The sequence below is a fragment of the Saccopteryx leptura genome, chromosome 2 (assembly GCF_036850995.1).
Source record: "Saccopteryx leptura isolate mSacLep1 chromosome 2, mSacLep1_pri_phased_curated, whole genome shotgun sequence".
Taxonomy (NCBI): domain Eukaryota; kingdom Metazoa; phylum Chordata; class Mammalia; order Chiroptera; family Emballonuridae; genus Saccopteryx; species Saccopteryx leptura.
This window is the reverse complement of record NC_089504.1, coordinates 144,815,955-144,838,266: the sequence shown is the minus strand read 5'-3', so window position 1 is coordinate 144,838,266 and position 22,312 is coordinate 144,815,955. Positions and strand designations below refer to the sequence as shown.

At 36.3% G+C, this 22,312-nt stretch overlaps 1 protein-coding gene across 1 annotated transcript in view; it reads left to right on the top strand.

Moving 5' to 3' along the window:
• The window catches only part of ADAMTS20 (ADAM metallopeptidase with thrombospondin type 1 motif 20), a 202,543-nt gene that overhangs the window by 169,437 nt on the left and 10,794 nt on the right, over window positions 1-22,312 (top strand). The window contains exons 32-37 of the mRNA XM_066365793.1: window positions 8,486-8,686; window positions 9,380-9,509; window positions 9,720-9,814; window positions 9,899-9,993; window positions 10,512-10,645; window positions 14,321-14,412. Of these exons, the coding sequence (XP_066221890.1) occupies window positions 8,486-8,686; window positions 9,380-9,509; window positions 9,720-9,814; window positions 9,899-9,993; window positions 10,512-10,645; window positions 14,321-14,412 (747 nt within the window). The remainder of the gene's footprint in view (window positions 1-8,485; window positions 8,687-9,379; window positions 9,510-9,719; window positions 9,815-9,898; window positions 9,994-10,511; window positions 10,646-14,320; window positions 14,413-22,312) is intronic.

The window sequence follows — 22,312 nt, the reverse complement described above, 5'->3', positions numbered from 1 at the left end:
CCCCATGTTCGCCATCTCAGGCCAAGCTGGTGCACTCTCTCCTCTGCTTGATCATCCACCCTATCCCAGCTTCTTCCCTCTACCCAGATCCTCTATTTCTCTCAGTTCCAGACGAAAGTGGCCCTTCCTCAGATCTGTGAAGAAAGCGGAATACTCTGTTCTCCATCTTATTTCCTTCAGAGTGGATTATATATTCAGCCACCTTTTCGCCCAATCATACCTTTGTCTGATGTGTTTATATTTCAGTTGCTCCTGAGATTTTTTTCTGTCTTTAGTTATTGAATTTGTTGAAATTTCAAGGGGAGATATCAGGAGCACCCCTCACAGCGCTATTTCTCTGACATCACTCTCGAGTTGCCTGCTTTTTAAGAACATTTTTTTGAGGTATAATTAACAAAAAATAGGCTATACATTTTTAAAAATTATTTTTTAAAGATGTTATTTTATTGATTTTAGAGAAAGGAGAGAGAGAATGGGGGGTGAAGCAGGAAGCATCAACTCCTAGTAGTTGCTTCTCGTTTGTGCCTTGACCCAGAAGCCTGGAGTTTCTAACCTGTGACCTCGGCATTCCAGTTTGATGCTTTATCCACTGCACCACCACAAGTCAGGCTAGCTGCACATATTTAAAACTGTATAGCCTGATAGGTTTTGAATATGAATACACCAAAAAGTCAGTACTATATTTAAAATAGCATCTCATCACCACCACCCCAAATTTCCTTGTGTTGCTTTGTAATTTTGCCCTCCTGCTCCTTCTCCCTCCCTCATCCCATAGGTAACCTAATCTGTTTTTATTTTAGTTATCTGTCACTATATTAATTTATATTCTTGAGTTTTATATAAATAAAATCATACAGTATGTACTATTTTTGTCTGTACAAGTATTTTGATGTTGTATGTATCAATAATTTATTTCTCTTTATTATTGAATAATATTTCACTATATAGTCATCTTTAAATCCACTAATCTTTTCTTATGTGATGTCTGATTTGCCATTATGCCCCATCTAGTGTATTTTTCATCTCAGTGTAATCTTCATCTTTAGAAATTTGATTTCGACTTTTTTTATATCTTCCATGACTTTACTTAACTTTTTGAACAAACTGAAGTTATTAATAACTTTTAAATGTTCTTCTGTGCTAATTCTAACCCTAAACATGTGTATTTACAATTTAGGGAGTTTTAGTACAGTGGTACCTTGACACACAAGCACTTTAAATCACAAGCAATTTGAGAGACAAGCGGTCACTTGCAGGATTTTCCTTTAAGTCATGAGCAGATATTTGAATCACAAGCTTCTGCCACCCTCCACTAGATGGCCTGCTGAATGTTCTGAAGGGGAGGAAGAAACAAACTTCCATGGAAAGGTTTTTGTTGAAACGGCCTCAAAGTGAAAGCGAGGAAAGTGTGGCAAAAAAGCCAAATGTCAGTGAAGAAAATGATTGTTGGGCAAATGAGTTTGTAAAATTTATATTTTCTGAGATACCTCACTTTTATTATTAAAAATGGCTCTGGGCAGCTGTTTGTGAAATTGCTAATTACCTTCCTGCTTAGGGAGGCTCATTGTTATGCTAATGTTGTTGGAGGAGGTGTTTTCATGCCAAAAAGTTTTGAAAAGAGCAGAGAAGGAGAAAGGGAAGGAGAAGGAAGCCACACAATGATGATTAAGCAAAGTAAAAAAAATAGCAATTAAGTTTAGCAATAAAGTTACATATCATAAGTAGTGTGTAAGTTAAACGTTGCAATTAAATGTAGTGTTAAGTGTGTAGAGTAAGTTATGTTAAGCGATAGCACATGAAATGAAAACCTCCTCTGCCAGTCTCCTCCCCCTCCGCCAGCATCTTCACCTGACCTTGAAGGTAAATACACTTTATAAACCAGTTTATTTTTTTACATTCTCTCTTATTATGTATATATATATATGTATATATATGTATTTGTTATTTATAAAGTACATTTTCTTATTTAAAAGCATATAAAACAAAAATTTAGTATGGTTTTTGGGGGCTGGAATGGATTAATTGCATTCTTATTAATTTAAATGGAGAAATTCAATTTGACAAACATGCAAAATGAGTCACGAGCTTGACCATGAAACGAATTAAACTAATGTGTCAAGGTATCACTGTATAGTTACAAGTTTGTACAACCATTACCATGATCTAATACTAGAACATTTTATCACCCCAGAAAGAAACTTCATACCCATTAGTAGTCACTCCACATTTTGTCCTTCCCCCAACCCCAGATTACCAGGTTTTTGCCTCTATGGTTTTGCCTGTTCTAGATATTTTGTATACATGGAACTATACAATATGTGACATTTTGTATCTGGCAACTTTCACTTAGCATGATATTTTTAAAGTTCATCCATATTATAGAATTTATCAGTAATTCATTCCATTTTGTGAATAAGTAGACTCCATTGGAAGGCTATAATACATTTTGTATATTAAGTTGATGGACATTTTGGTTGGCTTATGTTTTGACTATGATGAATAATGCTGTTAAGAATATTTGTATACAAGATTTTGTGTGGATATATGTTTTCAATTCTTTTGAACATATAGCTAGAAGTAGTGGAATTACCAGGTACTATGATAGTTCTATGTTTGATTTTTTGAGGAAATTCCAAACTGTTTTCCACAATTGTTGCACCACTTTGCATTCCCACCAGAAATGTATGAGGATTCAGATTTCTCCATATCCTCATCAACACTTGTTAGAGTCCACCATTTTGAGCATACCCATTTGAGTGGGTGTGAATGGTGTATGTTTCAATTGCAATTTATCTATGAACTAAAGATATTGAGCATCTTCTTATGTGCTGTTTAGGTATTTGTATATCTTCTTTGGAAAAATACCTTTTCAAATCTTTTGCCTTTTTTTTTAAGTTGGGTGATTTATCTTTTTATTGTTAAGTTGTAATTATAGATTTTTGGGTAGCAAGTTCTATCAGTTACTTGATTTGCAATATTTTCTCCCATTCTGTGGGTTGCCTTTCACTTTCTTGGTAGTGTCTTTTATGCACAAATTTTCTTAATTTTGATGAAGTCAAATTTACCTATTGTTTTAGGTTGCTTGTACTTAAGTATCATATCTGAAAAAACTACTATTAAAGGTCACAATTCATGCCTATATTTTATTTTAAGAAATTTATCTAGCTCTGGCCAGTTGGCTCAGCGGTAGAGCATCGGCCTGGCATGCGGGGGACCCGGGGGTCGATTCCCGGCCAGGGCACATAGGAGAAGCGCCCATTTGCTTCTCCACCCCCACCCCCTCCTTCCTCTCTGTCTCTCTCTTCCCCTCCCGCAGCCAAGGCTCCATTGGAGCAAGGATGGCCCGGGCGCTGGGGATGGCTCCTTGGCCTCTGCCCCAGGCGCTAGGGTGGCTCTGGTCGCGGCAGAGCGATGCCCCGGAGGGCAGAGCATTGCCCCCTGGTGGGCAGAGTGTCGCCCCTGGTGGGTGTGCCGAGTGGATCCCGGTCGGGCGCATGTGGGAGTATGTCTGACTGTCTCTCCCTGTTTCCAGCTTCAGAAAAATACAAAAAAAAAAAAAAAAAAGAAATTTATCATTTTAGCTCTTACATTTAGGTCTTTGATACATTTCAAATTCATTTTTGTATATGATGTGAGGTGGGATCTAACTTAACAATTTGCATGTAGCTACCCAGTTATCCCAACTCAATTTGTGTAAGACTGTTTCCTTATTGAATTATCTTAGCATCCTTGTCAAAAATCATGGGTCATAAATATATGGGTTTATTTCTAAATTTAGTTCAATTCCTGATCTATATTTCTATCCTAATATCATTACCACAGTCTTCGTTACAGTAGTTTTATAGTCAGTTTTAAAATCAGGAAGTGTGAGGCAACCAACTTTGTTGTTCCTTTTCAAGATTATTTGGTTATTCTTTGTCTCCTACATTTCCTGATTAATTTTAGCATCAACTTGTCATATTCTGTGTAAAAGCCAGCTGGGATTTTGTTAGAGATTGCATTGGATCCTGAGCAATTTGAAGAAGGTCTTAAGTCTTTCAATCCATGAACATGAAATGTCTTTCTGCTTACCTAGGTCTTATTAAGTTCTTTCAAGGTTGTTTTGTAGGTTTTTTTTTTCTTTTTCACACTGTACAACCCTCTTCAGTGCTCACAGCCCACAGGTAGGCAGCCAGGCAATGGTTCAAAGCTGCAGTTTACTCTGGCATGGGTATACTATGAGAGGCTGTTTTATAGTTTTAAATGTACAAGTGAATTTCCACTTCTTTTGTTAAGTTTATTCCTAAATACTTAGTTCTTTTTGCTTTTATAAATGGAATTATACACTTAATTTCATTTTCTGATTGGCCACAGCTAATGTAAAATAGAGATAGAATTGATTTTTGCATGTTGAACACATTTATTGGACCTAATTCTTATTTGTGTGTGGATTATTTAGAACTTTCTGAACACAAAAGTATGCTATCTGCAAATACAGATAATTTTAATTCTTTTAATTCTAGGTGCCTCTCACTTCTTTTTCTTGCCTAATTGCCCAGGCCAGAACCTTTAGAACAATGTTTAATCAAACAATGTTGAATAGATGTGGTGTAAAAAAATATCCTGGTCTTATTTCTGCTTGTTAGAAGAAAGCTTTCAGTTTTCACACTTAAATATGTTAGTTATAGATTTTTTTTTTGTAGATTCCCTTAATCAGTACCCTTCTATTTCTGTTTTGCTTAGTGTTTACCTCATGATATGTGCTGTATTTTATCAAATGCTTTTTCTTCATTTCTTGAGATCCTGATGTGGTTTTCACCTATTATTCTATTAGAAGAATAAATGCATTCCATTAATTTATTTTCATATAGAAAATAATCTTACATTTTCATATAGAAATGATCTTACATTCCTGTAAAGAAAAATCTTAGTTGGTCATGGTGTACAATCTTTTTTGTGTGTTTCTGGAAATTTTTGCATCTATATTCATAAGAGATATTGGTCTGTAGTTTTTATGTGATGTATACCAGTAAAGCCCGGGCTCTAAATTGATCAGTCATCCCCAATTCAACTTCCCTGCACAGTGGGACACTCCAGCTTAACAGCAGGGCTGGCAGCCTCTTTGAGACTACTCTTGAGGTGGCTGTGAGGATTCTGCTTATCAGTGCTGAGACCAACTGCCACCAGAGGAAAGACATGACCAACACACAAGTTAGTTGCAAGACTCACACAGGCAATTTATTACTCAAAAATCATTTTGGCGTGCCTGGGTACAGCTTAAAGGGCCCCTGTCATCATGCTCCTTTTGGCTGTCCTTGGTCAGAGCAGCGTGGAGACAGACCAAGTTCAAGGTTGGAGTCTGGGCAACTACCACAGCAAGTGAGCCCCTTAGCTTTAGTAGTTTTTCTGACCTATGCCAGAAATAGGTGACAATCTACAGAATTATCACCCCAAACCAGCTTTTTGGAAGTTCCTCACAGGGAGCCCTTTTTATGGTAATCTACCAAAATGTCACATCAAGCCACTTTTAAGATGTTCCTAGGGAAGCTTCTTGTTTATGTTAACCTACAGAGTGATGACATCAAACCACTTTTTATCTATATATAACTTTACACACACAATAACTGGGCCCTGAGCAAAAGACAGAGTCTGCCTATGTTATCTGTACATACTAGATTAATTCCTTCCAGATGGCATAGCCTTATTCACTTTCTTTAATTGCTTTTAGTATTATATCCTAACATTTCTATATATCTTCCATATTTTTATTATTTTTATATATTTAATTACTATAACATATTACTATAACATGATGTCTTTGCTTGGTTTAGGTATGAGGGAAATACTGGCCTCATAGGATGAATTAAGAATGTTCCTTACTCTTCTTTCTTTGGAAGAGTTTTGAAAAAAGGGTTCTTTAAGCATTTGGTGCACTTCACCAGTGAAGCTCTGGTTTTTCCTTTTGTGAAGTTTTTTAATTTTTATTTTTTGTATTTTTCCAAAGTTAGAAGCAGGGAGGCAGTCAGACAGTCTCCCGCATGTGCCCAACCAGGATCCACCTGGCATGCCCACCAGGGGGCGATGCTCTGCCCATCTGGGGCATTGCTCCATTGTGGCCGGAGCCATTCTAGTACCTGAGGCAGAGGCTATGGAGACATCCTCAGTGCCCGGGCAAACTTTGAAGCAATGGATGGAGCCTTGGCTGTGGGAGGGGAAGAGAGAGACAGAGAGGAAGGGGGAAGGGTGGAGAAGCATATGTGTGCTTCTCCTGTGTGCCCTGACCGAGAATTGAACCTGGGACTTCCACATGCTGGGCCGATGCTCTACTGCTGAGCCAATGGGCCAGGGCAAGTTTTTTGATTATTAATTCAATCTCTACTTGTTAGGGGTCTATGCAGATTATGCCCCCCACCCCCCAGGATTTAATATTGTTGCTGTTTGTTATTGTCTGTTTGTTTAGTAACTTTCTGGGATTCACTTAATTATTTATCATACATAGTCACTGGAGGCTCTGCTTGATTAGTTTTCAGTTGATGATTGTACAGTGATTCCCTTAGCTACCTGGAGCCAATGATCTTCAACCTTTGCCGGGTGCTTCTGTGTGCTTGAGTAGGAACCTTTATCAATTAACCAGGCAAGTGACAACTCTTCTTTAACCTAAGGTCCTACTTATACAGAGCCTTGATATTGGCCAGAGGTGAAAGTGTAGGAGACCATTTTCAGAGGTTTCTTGAGCATGTGTACAGTCCTGGACATGTGCACAACCCTATGCCTGTCCCTGGCCTTCTATAGCGTTCTATGAATATATTGAAGCTTTTCAAAGCTCTCATGAACATCTCATTCCCCAGCTTTTCCTTTTAAGTTCTATTTTTGGCTAGCTAGCCTATTGTTTTTCCCCAAGTGTGATCTACCTCCTCTGGAAACTGCAAAATTAAATAATGGTCTTTAATTCAACAATTCAACAAATGTCCCTGGAGAAAAAAGATTTTTAATACTGGGTAAGCTCTAGTTAAGTTGAATAAAGACAGCCTTGCAAGTGGGGTCATCTAAAAATCCACCAAACAGTTCAAATAAAGACATGTCTCTGCAATGGAACCTTTGAAAGATGTCCAACCTTGTTCTGCCTCTGCAGTGGCTGCCAGGCTGCTGGTTCCACCATATTTGCAGGGCTTTTGATTTTCAAAGCTACTATGGAGCTGGTGAGGGAGAATGGGCATAGGGCAAATTAAACCATGATCAAGCTCCTTCTTCTGAGATCCAGCCTTGTTTATTGAATAAATGCTTCCTAGATTGCTTCAAGCCTTTGGTTAATTTCCAGAGTTCTGAAAAAATTAATTCTGACAAATCTTGCCAGTTTTCTCATTGCTTTTATGAAGGAAAACATTTTCAGAGGTCCTTTGTCAATTTACTCACCCCTCTGGGTGTGTTTTGGTAGATGAATTTTTCTCCTTTTTATGGGCTATATTTTCTTGCTTCTTTGTATGCCAGTTAACTTTTTATTGCATGTCAGACATTATGAATTTTATCTTTTTGGTTACTGGATTTTTTTTTGATACATATATTTTGATTTTTGTTCTAGAATGTAGTTATTCTGTCTGGAAGCAGTTTGATCTTTTCTTGTCTTAATCTTTAGGTTTGTTACAGATATCAGTGCCTTGTTTAGCCTAGGGTTAATTTATTCCCCTTTACGGTACCAAGACCCTTCTGAGTATGCTACGGATTGTAGAATATATGTATATAAGATTTGCCAGTTTGGCTAGAGCCCTGGTCAGCAATCTGCCGCTCGTGAGCCACATGCAGCTCTTTCACAAAATACTACGTGCGGGCACTACCTTGATAAGGAATGTACCTACCTATATAGTTTAAGTTTAAAAAATTTAGCTCTCAAAAGAAATTTCAATTGTACTGTTGATATTTGGCTTTGTTGACTGATGAGTTTGCCGACCACTGGACTAGAGGGACCAGACTATATCTGATCCCATGTGAGTACCAGATGGAGTAACTTTTATGTCTTTTGATTGGTTCATTCCTTGGCCTCAGTTGGTGTCCTCAAGTGTATGTACTCACTGGTCAGTACTCTGCTGTTCCCTAACAAATGTACCCTATTTCAGGTAAGAACCTTTACATAGCTTTTGTTTCTCCAAAGCTGTGTCTTTTGGGATATAAATTTTCATTCAATTCAGATGGACTTAATAGGATAATAGGTAAAAAAAGACACAGGCACCACAAACAGACAATCTAGCCTGGCGATGGACATATGAATCCTTTGCATTTATTGGTACAATTCTGGGAAAGTTATCTAGTGTCTCTTATCCTTTGTTTACTCATCTGTAAGTGAAGCTAATGAATAGTATTATTGTGGGGATAACATACATATTATGTGTATGTGCATATTTATATTATATATTTATGTATATATATATGTATGTATGTATATGCATATACCTGATGAAATTAGGCCCTGTTTAAGTTAAGAATATTGTCTCCACTTGTAATTCTTTTTCAGTGTGCTGGTAACTGTGGATTTAGTTACCGACAGAGAGTTACATATTGCATTGAGATTCGTTCTACTGAGCTATATAAGCTCCAACAGCTTTGGCCTATAGACTATCGAGAATGCCCTGTTCTGCCTTCACCTCAGGTTTACAAATGCAATTTTAAGAGTTGTTTGCATATGGCCACTTGGAAAGTTGGTAAATGGAGCAAGGTCAGTATATAATTTTGAACTGAAAACCTTCTGAATGAGAATTCTAGGTGTGGGATGCCTAAGTATCTGCATATCTAACTAGTTGCCAGAATTGTTTCATACCATTGTTGCCTAAAAACCATTTCATCAGTTATTTGTATAAATATCTTAGCTCTTTTTCTATGCTTACTATAACTTACTATGCTTACTGCAACTTACAACATCTATTTCTCAAAGAGCCTTACACAGTAGCTTGCATTTGGAGTAGATACTTAAAAAAATTATTGGTTAAGTGAAGAAGTAAATAAATCTAATATGTAATAAAAATTAATTGCACTATATTCCATTTCCAATGTAATGAATAGAAAGCAAGTAAATATTGCTTTGCAAAAAGCATATAACAACAGGAAAAAACTAAGTAGCCTTAAATACCAACATTAATGTTTATCAAGCATTTATAATATACTATTGATATAACTATACAAAGTAAATAAAAAGGAGCCAATAACTGAGAAAAGACAGATTCAGGCTAATGCCTAAAGATTCCTCCCACCTGTGACCGTCCAATCTCTATGGTACTTTTGTATCTGCAGTAGGTCTAGTCACTAATGATCATCAGTTTGTTCTGAAAGGAGCTAGCCTGAGAAGAAATATGAATTTACTGGCTTTATTATCCGTTATATACTTTACCTTCAAATTTTATTCTGTTTGCAGTGCTCAGTGACTTGTGGAGTTGGGGTAATGGAGAGAAGAGTGGAATGCATGGCTGAAAATGGTCTGTCCAGTGACTTATGTTTAAAGCGTTTAAAGCCAGATGTGCAAAAGAAATGTTATGTCAATGACTGTAAGTAATAGACTTTAAAAATCTACCTAATACCTAAGTGTTCCTGAGAAGTTTTAAGTAAAATTTGAAAATAAACATGTGTAGTAGTCACATGCTACACAAATGAAGTGCCTATTTTTTAAGAGTATAATATTTGTGTGATTGAGTTAAATTCATGCTGTGTATGTAATTTTTTCATTATTGTTAAGTTGTATTCACTTGTCCTTGAAGGTGAAACATTTATCAGCTGCAAAGAACTCCAAGGGAAAAACAACATTACCAAGGATGGTGACTATTACCTTAACATTGAGGGGAGAATGATAAAGGTATTATGAAAACAGTTCCCATTTAATTTTAATATTGTTGCCTTTGAAAAAGCTTTTCTAGGTGTTTGCATTTTCCCTTTATAGGTCTATTGTGCAGGAATGAACTTGGAGAACCCCAAGGAATATATATCATTGGTCAAAGGTGAAGAAGACAACTTTTCTGAAGTGTATGGTTTTAGGTATGAGATGTGTTTTGGCTTATCAGTGCATTTTTTTATGGTCCTTCAAGAAAATCAGATGTTCCAGCATTCAGAGTGATACCTGAGTAGCTCACAAGTGGGACAAGTAATTTAGAAGCAGATGAGCGTATTAGGACTTATGTTAGATGTTGACCATGTCTGTTCAAACATAAATACTTGAGTATTAACATGTACTCACAGAGAGTTAGACTAAAAATGATACTGTTAACGAGCAGTGGGAGAAGAAGAGGAGAGAATTTAAGACCTATGTGCATTTTCATAGAAATCATATTTCAGTAACAAAAGCTAGGAGGACTAGAGTTGAATTGTTTATCAATGCTCTTGAATTTCTCATTGATAATGTATGTGTTAACCTTGAGTGAGTTTTTCTTCTTCATTGAACTTGTAGAAACTGCCATATTGAAGAGTGTATGTTTTATCTTCCACTTTCAAAGTTTACCTACATTGTGAGCTGGTAGCTATATCTAGTGCTAAAAAATATTCTAATGTTGTTACAGACTACAAAACCCATATGAGTGTCCTTTTAATGGAAGTAGGAGGCAAGACTGTGAATGTAAAAATGACTACCTGGCTGCTGGACACACTGTTTTCAGCAAAATTAGAATTGATCTTACTTCGATGCAAATTAAAAGTAAGTGCTGAATCTCTATTTGTGAAATGAAAAGCCTCTCTTTGCTAATGAAAGTCCAACAATATGCTGGCATATATAATATATGCTATAGCAAGGTGCCTATCATTGGGCAATAATTACATAAGTTGTTTTTTTAAGTTATTAGCTACATACTTTCTCTACAGTGACATAAACCTTAGGGACCCTTAATAAAAATATAGTGGTACTGACAGTGGTAAGATACATGGTGTCCTTCTAAGATATGACCCTCTACCTTAAAATCCCCAATTACATTAAGAATAAAGTTAGTATTTCAATATAACCATATAAACTTTTTGCAGGGTTTAAAGTAATTTCAAATTATAATTTGTCAAGTATTTTCCCATAAATTTACTCATTGTAGTTGATGCAATTAAAATGCATTTACAGAAGTTTAGTGACTTGTCCTAGTTTCATCCAGTTGATAACTGGCATGGTGGCTGGTTAAAGTCCCATTCAGAGATCTCAGATTGTGGACTGCTGCCTTTTGGGAAGCAACTTATGGTCAAGTCAAAACATATTTATGGCCTGACCAGGCTGTGCCGCAGTGCATACAGTGTCAGACTGGGATGCAGAGGACCCAGGTTCGAAACCCCATGGTTGCCAGCTTGAGCACGGGGTCACTGGCTTTAGTGTGGGATCATAAACATGGCCCCATGGTCTCTGGCTTGAGCCCAAGGTCACTGGCTTAAGCAAGGGGTCACTTGCTCTGCTGTGGCCCCCCTGGTCAAGGCACGTATGAGAAAGTAATCAATGAACAATGAACGTGTCGCAATGAAAAATTGATGCTTCTCATCTCTCTCCCTTCCTGTCTATCTGTCCCTATCTGTCCCTCTGTCTCTGTATCTCTCGCTAAAAACAAACCAACAAACAAACATTTATGAAAGCTAATATACACTGAGCACCCTGCCATCCTGGAGGTCACATATCTACAGGAAAAGGCAAAGAACTTATTTTTAGAATTAGAAACTCTAAATCACAATTGAATCATCAATGCCTAAGACAGTATGTAAGTCATAAAAAGAAACAAAAAATGTTTTTTATAATGAAACGTGAATACATAATCTCTAAACCATTCATCTAACTTGACCCATCAGCATCATTTGGCTTTCAGGATACCATACTCTCATTATTTTCTTCCTTTCTTGGCCATTCTTTCTTCATTCTGTTTCTCAACTTGGCTAATTACTCTTCATTTTTCACAACACTGAATATCAGAGAATTTCAGGACTTAGTCAGGCTTAAGGGATCTTATTCAATTTATACATTTCAAATACCACCCATTGGATGACAGTCCCAAATGTTTATCTCCAGTTTGGACTGCTACCCTAAATTCTAGTATTAAATAGCCTATTCAGCATATCCATGTGAATGTCTAATAGGCAGCTCAAACTCAATGTTATCTAAAGTTGAACTTTCAGTATATTCCTCCAACTACTTATTCTATCCTAATTTTTTACCATTTCAGTAAGTGGCAATTATAATTTTCTAGTTACTCTAGCTTAAACCTAGTAACATCATTAAATCCTCCCTTTCTCTCATACATTCGTGCAATCCATTGTCACATTCTGTCCAGTGAATCGTCAACACACAGGCTGCTGTGGACTGAATTATGTTCCCCAAAATTAATATGATGAAGCTCTAATCACCCTTGTGATGATATTTGGTCATAAGGAGGTAATTAGAGCTAGATGAGCTCATGCTGGAACTAGTGCTCTTACGGAAAGAGGAAAAGATACCTATCTGTGCCAAGTAAGGATATAGCAAGAAGACGACCATCTGCTAGCCAGGAAGGAGACTCTCATCAGAATGTGACCGTGCTGACACCCTGGTCTCAGACTTCCAGCTTCTAGAACTGTGAGAAATATATTTCTGTTGTTAAGCCACCCAGTTTATGGTAGTTTGTTAGGGCAGCTCTAGCTAAGACACCAAATCTCACTTCTCACTTCCTCATTTGCTGCCACTTTGGTCTAAGTACACAAGATATTTTCATTTCAGGTTTATTATACCTACTGGCTGGTATTCTTATTTACTCTCATAGCATTCAGGTTCCATTTCATCTTTCTTTGCCTCCTGACCTAGATTCTCTTCTCCACAGAAACATAAGCCACATCATATATTATACATCATCTCATTTCTTCTTTTTTTTAAACATCTTATTTGATCTTTAACAACCCTGAACTTTGCTCAGAACTCCCCAAACATTTCCCCTCTAACTCACTGTAAAATCGAAAATCCTATCAACGGTCAACAAAAATCATCATGGCCTCTCACCTCCATTACCTCTCTGCTCCTTCCCTGCACACTCCCCTCTTGCACACTCAGCTCCAGACACATTTGTCTCTTTGCTGTTTCTTGAACACATCAACCATGACCTCACCTTTGCACTTTCTGTTCTACTTGAACATAATCGGGAAGCTAATGCAGTAATTCATATATAGGAAGTAATGAGGGCCTAAATTAAGAACATGGTTAGGAAATATTAAAGAGGTAAACTTCGTGGGATTTTCTGACAGAAGATTAGTAACATGGAATATTTAGAAAGATTTTCAAAATAATAAATGTATGATGATATATATAGTTCAGTGAGATGAGAAATCCATCAGGAGCAAAATGTTTGGAGAAAAATATAATGCGTTTAGCTTTGGGTATGTAATGTTCGTACTTTGGATATGTAATGTCAAAGCTATTTGTGGGTCATCCAGATAATGATGGAAGAGATATTAAAGGATGATCTAAAAATTGGGTCTCGGCTGCCCCAGCCCTACCCATCATAAGTGCCATGCAAAAGAGTACTGTGTGGATAAATACTTAACAACCAGCTCTTAACTGGGAAAAAGAAGTCTGATTTATAGTATATGCCAATTTCCATGGTGTATGTAATTTCACCATGGCCAATTTTTAGCTACCAACATGGGCTCATTGTATATAGAGTTGGGAAGAGACACCCACAATTGGTTCTCATGATTTGGTAATAGCTGACTCCAGCATACCATAGAAAGCCTTATTGTTTTGGAAACTGTCCTTGGAGATATAATCATATTTCTGTAATTGCTGCCTTTAGGGATTGCCATCATGGTAGCATGCAATAGTCTTGCAGTCCTCTTAAAAAGTGAGGGGGTTTGAAACATTAGTGGAGGTGAGAGCCACTGACTAACCATTGATTGGGATATTATTGATTCAAGCATGAATAAGTGATTATTAGATCAGCTGATCGTTAAGGTGTGTGTGTGTGTGTGTGTGTGTGTGTGTGTGTGTGTAATCTATAAACAGTTGTGGGTTACTTTGTAATAATTTATTTACATTTAAATAATTTTTTTTGTAATTTTGCTCCTGACTTCACTTTATCTATTTTAGATATTCACTATGATATAAAACATAATAAAGCACTTACTTAGTTTAAAACACTTCTGGCTTACTTAAAGTTGTGTCTGCCATTTTTTTAAGGACAATTTATGAAATGAATACTTTTATATTAAAGAAAATTTATTTATTGAGAGCCTGGTCTATTTTATGTACTATGATTTTACAGCATTTTTGCTTAAAACTTTGAATTATATAAATGTATCTAAGAGCATATGAACACCATGTTTTGAAGTGAAGGTCAGAAAACATACAGTGTCTCAGCGCTAAAGAGTTGTATTTCCTATATTCCAGCTACAGACCTCCTGTTTGCTCAGACAATGTTTGGGAAAGCAGTTCCGTTTGCCACAGCTGGAGACTGCTACAGTGCTGCCAGGTGCCCACAGGTACTTCATATTTGTTTATTTCTCCTGAACTGAAAAAGAAAAATCGATACTATTTCTCTTCTTTCATTTTCTTGATCAGAATATTGCAAGAAACATAAATAAACAGAAAACACGGACTTCCTATATAAACTTTATTTCAAAAGTTATAGTTAGCTTTGGAGGAAAGGCATTTTTTGGAGGGGTCAGTATTGAGTTTGTTTGAAAGGTGTAATAACAAGACTTGTATGTTGTTCAAATCCTATTTCTTCTTCCATGATGCTTTATTTTTAATGTTTCCGCTTAGTCCATAGAAATGAATGAATATGTAGGGATGGATCACAAACATGTGACTTTCTACACTGCTGCTAACACCAGTTATATTAGTGACATGGGTCAGTAACAGTCCCAGAATAACTTTCTATCATCTGTGACATTTCCATTTCTTATTTGTGGTTTAATCCTTTATTTCTGGACTTGTCTACATACACCCTTTTATGTCATCAGTGATTTCCAAAGTAGAGTATGCTTCCTAGAAAAAATGTACTAACTCATTTTTAAAAAGATTTTTTAAGTCCACATGGACATTTTTATGATAGGATGGAAAGATGTAAAGCTTAATGAATATTACATCATTAGGTAGTTTTCTAGCTAATTTAAAAAATCATGCAAAAGAGGTAGTAATTATAATTTGATATCATTTTGAAGACTAGTAGCTAATAATTTGTCCTACTCCTTTGTTCTTGGAATTTCCCATTTACAATTTTCATTATATGACACAGGAGGTATGCTTATGTTAGGGCATTTTATATATTAGAGAGGATGACTTAAAGGAGGTAAAATATACTTGAACTATGTGCTGAATCAAATAAAGAAAATATAATTGGAATAAATACATGTTTTGGGTCTAGAAATGCAAATAGACTTTCGCAATGCCATAAGAAACACTTATGCATTTTATTTAAGCATGAGTTCATCATAAGTCATGTACAGCGTGGGGCGATTTCTAAACAATCTAATATAAGGTACCAAAAAAACAATATTGAGTCAAATGAGACAATGAAATATTATATTTATTTTTTAAAATTTCTTTTGGGAAAATAAATTTCTTACTTTAGGAGTAGGTAGCAACCAGAAGGGAAAAAAGAGGATTTAAATTATGTCACATAAGGAAAATAAAAAAGGTGACTAGAAAAGGAGTAGAAGGTTATAACTATCTTCGTGTGTGTGTGTGTGTGTGTGTGTGTGTGTGTGTGTGTGTATGTGACAGAGACAGAGAGAGAGTCAGAGAGAGGGACAGATAGGGACAGACAGACAGGAAGGGAGAGAGATGAGAAGCATCAATTCTTCTTTGCAGCACCTTAATTGTTCATTGATTGCTTTCTCATATGTGCCTTGACCAGGGGGCTACAGCAGACCAAGTGACCCCTTGCTTAAGCCAGTGACCTTGCGTTCAAGCTGGTGAGCTGTGGTCAAACCAGATGAGCCCATGCTCAAGCTGGAGACCTTGGGGTTTCGCACCTGGGTTCTCTGTGTTCCAGTCCAATGCTCTATCCACTGCGCCACCTGGTCAAGCTAACTATCTTTAAATTATTAAAAAGCTCCATAAAACAGGAGTGAAGTCAGTGTGTGTTACTTCAGGAGGCATCATTAGGGTCATAGATTCCAGCTCAAGGTAAAGAAGACTTTTGGCAGGCAGGTTGCCCACAAAGAGGCCCCAAATCTGAGGCACAAATAAATCACTAAAATTTACCTATATTTTTATAAATTTTTCTGGTATCCTACAACCTTGCTGAATTCATTTACTGGTTGCAATAGTTTTTTATTGGAATCCTTAGGATTATCTATATATACAATGATACCGTTATCTACAAATGAAGAGAGTTTACTTTTTCCTTTGCAATTTGAATACATTTTATTTCATTGTCTTGCCTAATTGCCCTAGCTAATACTTCGAGTAAAATGTTAAATAAAAGTGGTGACAGTCTGTCCTTATGATTTTAGAGGAAATGAATTTAGTCCTTTTATCATAAAGTCTGTTAATTGAGAGTGTTTGATGAGGTTGAAAAAGTGCCCTTTTATTCCTACTATAAGTGGTTTTACCATGAAAGAATGCTGGATTTTGTGAAATGCTTCTTCTGCAACTGTCAAGATGACCCTATGGTTCTTTTCCATTCTTATAGAACTGTAATATAATGTATCACACTGATTGACTTTCGTATTTTGGAACAACCTTGTATTCCTGTGGGAAATATCATGTGGTCATGCTGTATAGTCCTTTTTATGTGTTGCTAGATTTTGTTTTGTTGAAAATTTTCATCTGTAGTCATGAAATATTGGTCTGCAATTTTCTTTTCTTGTAATATCCTTGTGTGGTTTTGATATCAGGGAAATACTGGCCTTGTAGAATGAATTAAAAAGCATTTCTTCCCTCCTATTTTTTTTTTAAGTTTGTGAAGAATTAATTCTTTAAATGTTTCATAGATTCATCAGCAAAGCCATATGTGCCTGAATTTTTCTTTGTGAAAGTTGTTTTAATTAGTAACTCAGTCTCTTATTGTAGATCTATTCATTTTAGTTCTTCTTAAGTCAGTTTTGGTAGTTTGTTTTTTTAGGAATTTTCCATCTCATCAAAGTCATATTGGTTAGCATACAATTGTTCATATTATTCTCTTATAATTCTCATATATCCCTTAAGATTTGCAATCATATTCTTTCATTCCTGATGTTAATCGTTTGAGTCTCTGCTTTTTTTTTCTTGGTATGTCAATTTTGTTCTTTTAAAAAAATAGCTTTTGATTTTTTAATTTTATTTATTTTTCTAGTCTTTATTTTATCAATTTTCACTCTTTTTTTTTATCATTTCTTTTCTTCTGCTTGCTTTATATTTGTTCTTTTTTTCCCAGTGTCATTAGGTGAAAGGGGAAAGCTTATGTTATTAATTATGTGATCTTTCCTTTTTCTTTCAGTATAGGCATTTACAGCTACACAATTCCATTTTTGCTGCATCCATGATGTTTTGATATATTATGTGTCCATTTTCATTCATCTTAAAATATTTTCTATTACTTATATCTTATTTGACCTATTGGTTAAGAGTGTGGTGTTTTATTCACTTATTTGTGAATTCCCAAATTTCCTTCTTTTTAGATTTTACTTTCATTCCACTGTGGTTGGAACATACTATGTAATATTTAATCCTTTTAAATCTACTGAGGCTTGTTTTATGGCATAGCATATGGCTATCCTGGAAAACATTCAACATGTGCTTGGAAAGAATGTATATTCTGTTGTTGGGTGAAGTCTGTCAGGCCTAGTTAGTTCAAGTATGGTTTAACTCTTCCACTTCTTTATTGGTCTTCTGCCTAGTTGTTTTACACACTGGAACTTTGCAACTATTATTGTTGAATTGTCTGTTTCTCATTTCAGTCTTACTGCTTTATTTACTTTGTATTTGATTCATTTACTTTGGGGTTCTGTTGTACATGAATACATATTTATAATTGTGATAATCTTCTAAGGTATTTTTCCTTTATCATAAAATGTTCCTCTTTAACTGTAGCAACATTTTTATGTTAAAACCTAATTTATCTGATATTAAAATGGCCACTTGGCTTGCTTATAATAGATGGTGTATACGTTTTCATCACATTTACTTTTTAACCTATGTATGTTTCTGGATAGCATCTATTTGTATCTTTATGTCCTATAGAGAGCCTTTTCTTGGATCTCTGCCTTATAATTGTTCATTGTCATTATTGATGTATCTGGATATTTACTTGCCATTTTTAATTTTTGTTTTTTATATGTCTTATGTTGTTTTTGCTTCTCTGTTCCTTCTTTACTGTTTTTTTATTCAGTGAATGTTTTCTAGTATAATATTTTAATTTCCTTAATAAATTTTATTTTTTGAATTGATTTCTTAATGATTGTTTGAGGGCTTGCAATTTAACTCTTATCACAATCTTCTTCAGATTCTTACTATGTAATTTCAGTGAAATATCAAAACATTAGTCTTATATATACTTTATTTCTTCTCCCTTTTTTGTATTATATTTTGTTAAACATATACTCTGTACATATGCAACAAATTGAGTACATTTTTATACTAATACTCTATATATGAATTTATGTTTTTTAGAAGGTTGAGAGATGAAAAAATTACATATCCATAGTTTTTTAATGAATCTTTTTTATTTAACATTTTTTTTTTTTTTTTTTTTTTTTTTTTTCATTTTTTCTGAAGCTGGAAACGGGGATAGACAGTCAGACAGACTCCCGCATGCGCCCGACCGGGATCCACCCGGCACGCCCACCAGGGGCGGTGCTCTGCCCCCCAGGGGGCGATGCTCTGCCCATCCTGGGCGTCGCCATATTGCGACCAGAGCCACTCTAGCGCCTGAGGCAGAGGCCACAGAGCCATGCCCAGCGCCCGGGCCATCTTTGCTCCAATGGAGCCTTGGCTGCGGGAGGGGAAGAGAGAGACAGAGAGGAAAGCGCGGCGGAGGGGTGGAGAAGCAAATGGGCGCTTCTCCTATGTGCCCTGGCCGGGAATCGAACCCGGGTCCTCCGCACGCTAGGCCGACGCTCTACCGCTGAGCCAACCGGCCAGGGCCTTATTTAACATTTTTGATTCTCTTTATTTCTTCCTGTAGAGTTGATATCAGCTGTGCCATTTTCTTTTTCTAAAACAACTTTGTTTTTACCTGCCTCCTTTGTGCCATTATGATCAAATATATTTCTAGATATTGTAGGTCAATAATATAATTATGTACATATTTGTTCATAATAATTATGTACATAATGGTTCGTAATATTGCTTTTTAAGTCAGTTAAGTGAAATATGCAATTATAGTGTTGCTTATATATAATTACCTTTCAGTAGTCTTTGGTATTTTGTGTTGATTTGTACTAATAGTTGGTGTTACCTAATTACAACTTAAAATTTTCCTTTATTATGTCTTGTAAAATAGGTCTACTTGTAACAAATCCTCTCACTTTAGCTTACCTGGGAAAGTCTTTATTTTGCCTTCATTCTTAAAAGATTGATTTTTTTGTTATAAAATTTTTGATTTATAGGTTTTCTATCTCAGCACTTTAAACCTGTCATTTCACTATCCTCTGGCTTCTAAATAAAGAAGTACACTATCTTATTGGGGTTCCATATATGTGGTAATTTTTCTTTTGATGCTTTCAGATTTTCTCTTTCTTTCAACATCTTTACTGTGGCATATTGAATGTGGATCTCTTTTGTCTACCCAACTTGGAGTCTCTTGAGCTTCTTGGATGTATAGATGAATGCATTTCACCAAATTTGGAAAGTTTTTAGTCATTATTTCTTCAAATACACTTTTCCTTCCTTTTTCTCTTCTCCTTTTGGTATTCCGAGTATGCATATATTGGTGCATTTAATGGTGTCCCTCTGTTTCTCTGTTCTTGGGATTGTATCACCACTATTAATATTTTTTTAAGTTTGCTGATTTCCTTCTTCTGCCAACTTCAATCTACTGTTTGAGCCTCTCTAGTGAAATTTTAGTTTGGTTATTGTACTTTTTAACTCAGACAGAATTGTCCTTCAGCTCTTCTTGTAAGTATAATTTCTTTCCCTTCACTGATGAGACACTATCACACCTTCCTTTACTTTTTTAAGTATGGTTTTCTTTAGTTCTTTGGACATATTTATAATAGCTGCTTTGAAGTCTTTATCTGTGTAGTCTGACATCTGAAGCCTCTCAAAATTTGTTTCTGTTGTATTTCTACCCTATATTTGAGTTATTCTCTCTAGTTCCTTAGCATGTCTTATAACTCTTTGTTTAAAATTGGGCATTTTAGATAATATATTTTAGAACAATAGACACTTAAGTCTTTCCTATCCTCTAGGACTTTTTCTTTGTTAGCTTATTTTTATTTAGTTGTTTGGCTGGACTGTTTCAATGACATCTATTTCCTTTGATGTGTGCAATCTCTGTTATTGCTTTTCAGAAGGTGCAGCTTTGGGCATGTACATGGTCACCATGATTCTTGTGGAATGACAGGTTTTCTTTTTTGTTTTTAAATTAGTTGGGCTCTCTTTGATTTGCACTTTTCCTGACTCCCTGCTAAATTTCTATGTGATCTGCCTCTGTGGATATTGCACTTAACTCTTAGTTTTCACTAATTGCTGTATGATTGTTTTATGCTAAACTACTCCATGAGCTGATCTTAATTCAAGCTCTTTGGCCAGACTGGTCTTAGAGGCCGGTCTTTAGGGTCACGTCAGACCTTAAGAGGAAGGCTTTTTAGCTGTCCCTTTCCCTGTTTCTCTCTGTTAAATTTTAATATGATCTACCACTTTTCTTGTTGCTCCATTAACTGTACACCATTAAAATCTCATTTACAATAGCACCTTTAGGCTTAAACTTCCCCATGCTCTGTCCCAAATAAACTCAGTCCCCTTAGGAAATGCTATGGAACTTTCTGTTCTTACAACTCGACTCTCCTCCATAGAAGCAATTTGGACCAATTCTGTGTATCTAGAGGTGGGACCCACCTCTCAGTAACACCCCCACTCCATAAGCAGGATATTAGGTCATGGCAGTAGCCCTGGTATTCTTGGCTTGGCCTTCTCAACATGGAGTCTCTCCTCTAATAGTTAATTAAATGGGAACGACTCAGACCTTTTGTTCTTGGCCTTCTATGCCTGTGGTAGCTTTTCTATTCTGAGTAAGGATTGAATGGCAAAAGAGAGCTTCAGAGTCTTGGTCATTTTTGCCTATAATAGATGTTCTGTAGCATGTCGGTATGAGAAGTGCTGGTGGCTTGCTGCTCCCGGTGAGAACACTTAGCTCTAATAGGGATCTGGGGAAATAAAGTCCTGTGTTCTTAGCTGCACCCATCAAGAGTGTAACTATATTGCCTGACCAGGCAGTGGCTCAGTGGATAGAGCATTGGTCTGGGACACGGAGGACCCAGGTTTGAGACCTCGAGGTCACCACATTGAGCACGGGCTCTTCTGGTTTGAGGAAGGCTCACCAGCTTGAGCCCAAGGTTGCTGGCTTAAGCAAGGGGTCACTCAGTCTGCTGTAGCCCCCCAGTCAAGGCACATACAAGAAAGCAATCAATGAACAACTAAGGTGCCTCAGTGAAGAATTGATACTTCTCATCTCTCTCCTTTCCTGTCTGTCTGTCCTTATCTGTCCCTCTTTCTGACTCTCTCTGTCTCTGTCACACACACACACACACACACACACACACACACACACACACACAGTGTAACTATCATGTTGTGCAGGTGAGGGTGGGGAGGAGAGCATAGGTCGTTGTTCAAATGTAACAGAGGCTCATTGTTTTCACCTTGAGTTCATAGATTTTTTTTTTTGCATAAATATTTTTCCATTTGTTATGTAACCTTAGGACAATTTCCAGAGACTTTAAATGGTTACTCTATCTTATGATTTTTACTAGTTATGGTTGTTTAACTGGCTATACTTTTAAAGGTAGCTAATTTGCAGAGGAATATCAACCTTTGAGCCTAGTTATCTCTACTCATGTCCATTTTTCTCCTTTCCTACTTCAGTTATATTGGTCTACCAGATGATTGATGTGCGTTCCAGATGGTGACTCTGATCTACATCTTCTATACAATTCCCTTCCCAAGACTGTCCTTCCCACTCTAAACTCCCCCTTCTGAAGTCTTATACTGTGTGTCTTTGGACTCCTGTTCTATTTTTTTTTAATTTTATTTAGAAAATTAACTTTAGCAGGGTGACATTGATCAATAAGAGCACATAGATTTCAGGTAAATGTTTCTATAGTATTTGAATTGTTGATTATGGTGTGTACCCATCACCCAAAGTCAAATCATTTTTCATCACCTTATATTTTTCCCTCTTTACACCCTTCCCCCACCCCCTCCACTACATTGCCCTCTCCCCTGGTAACCACT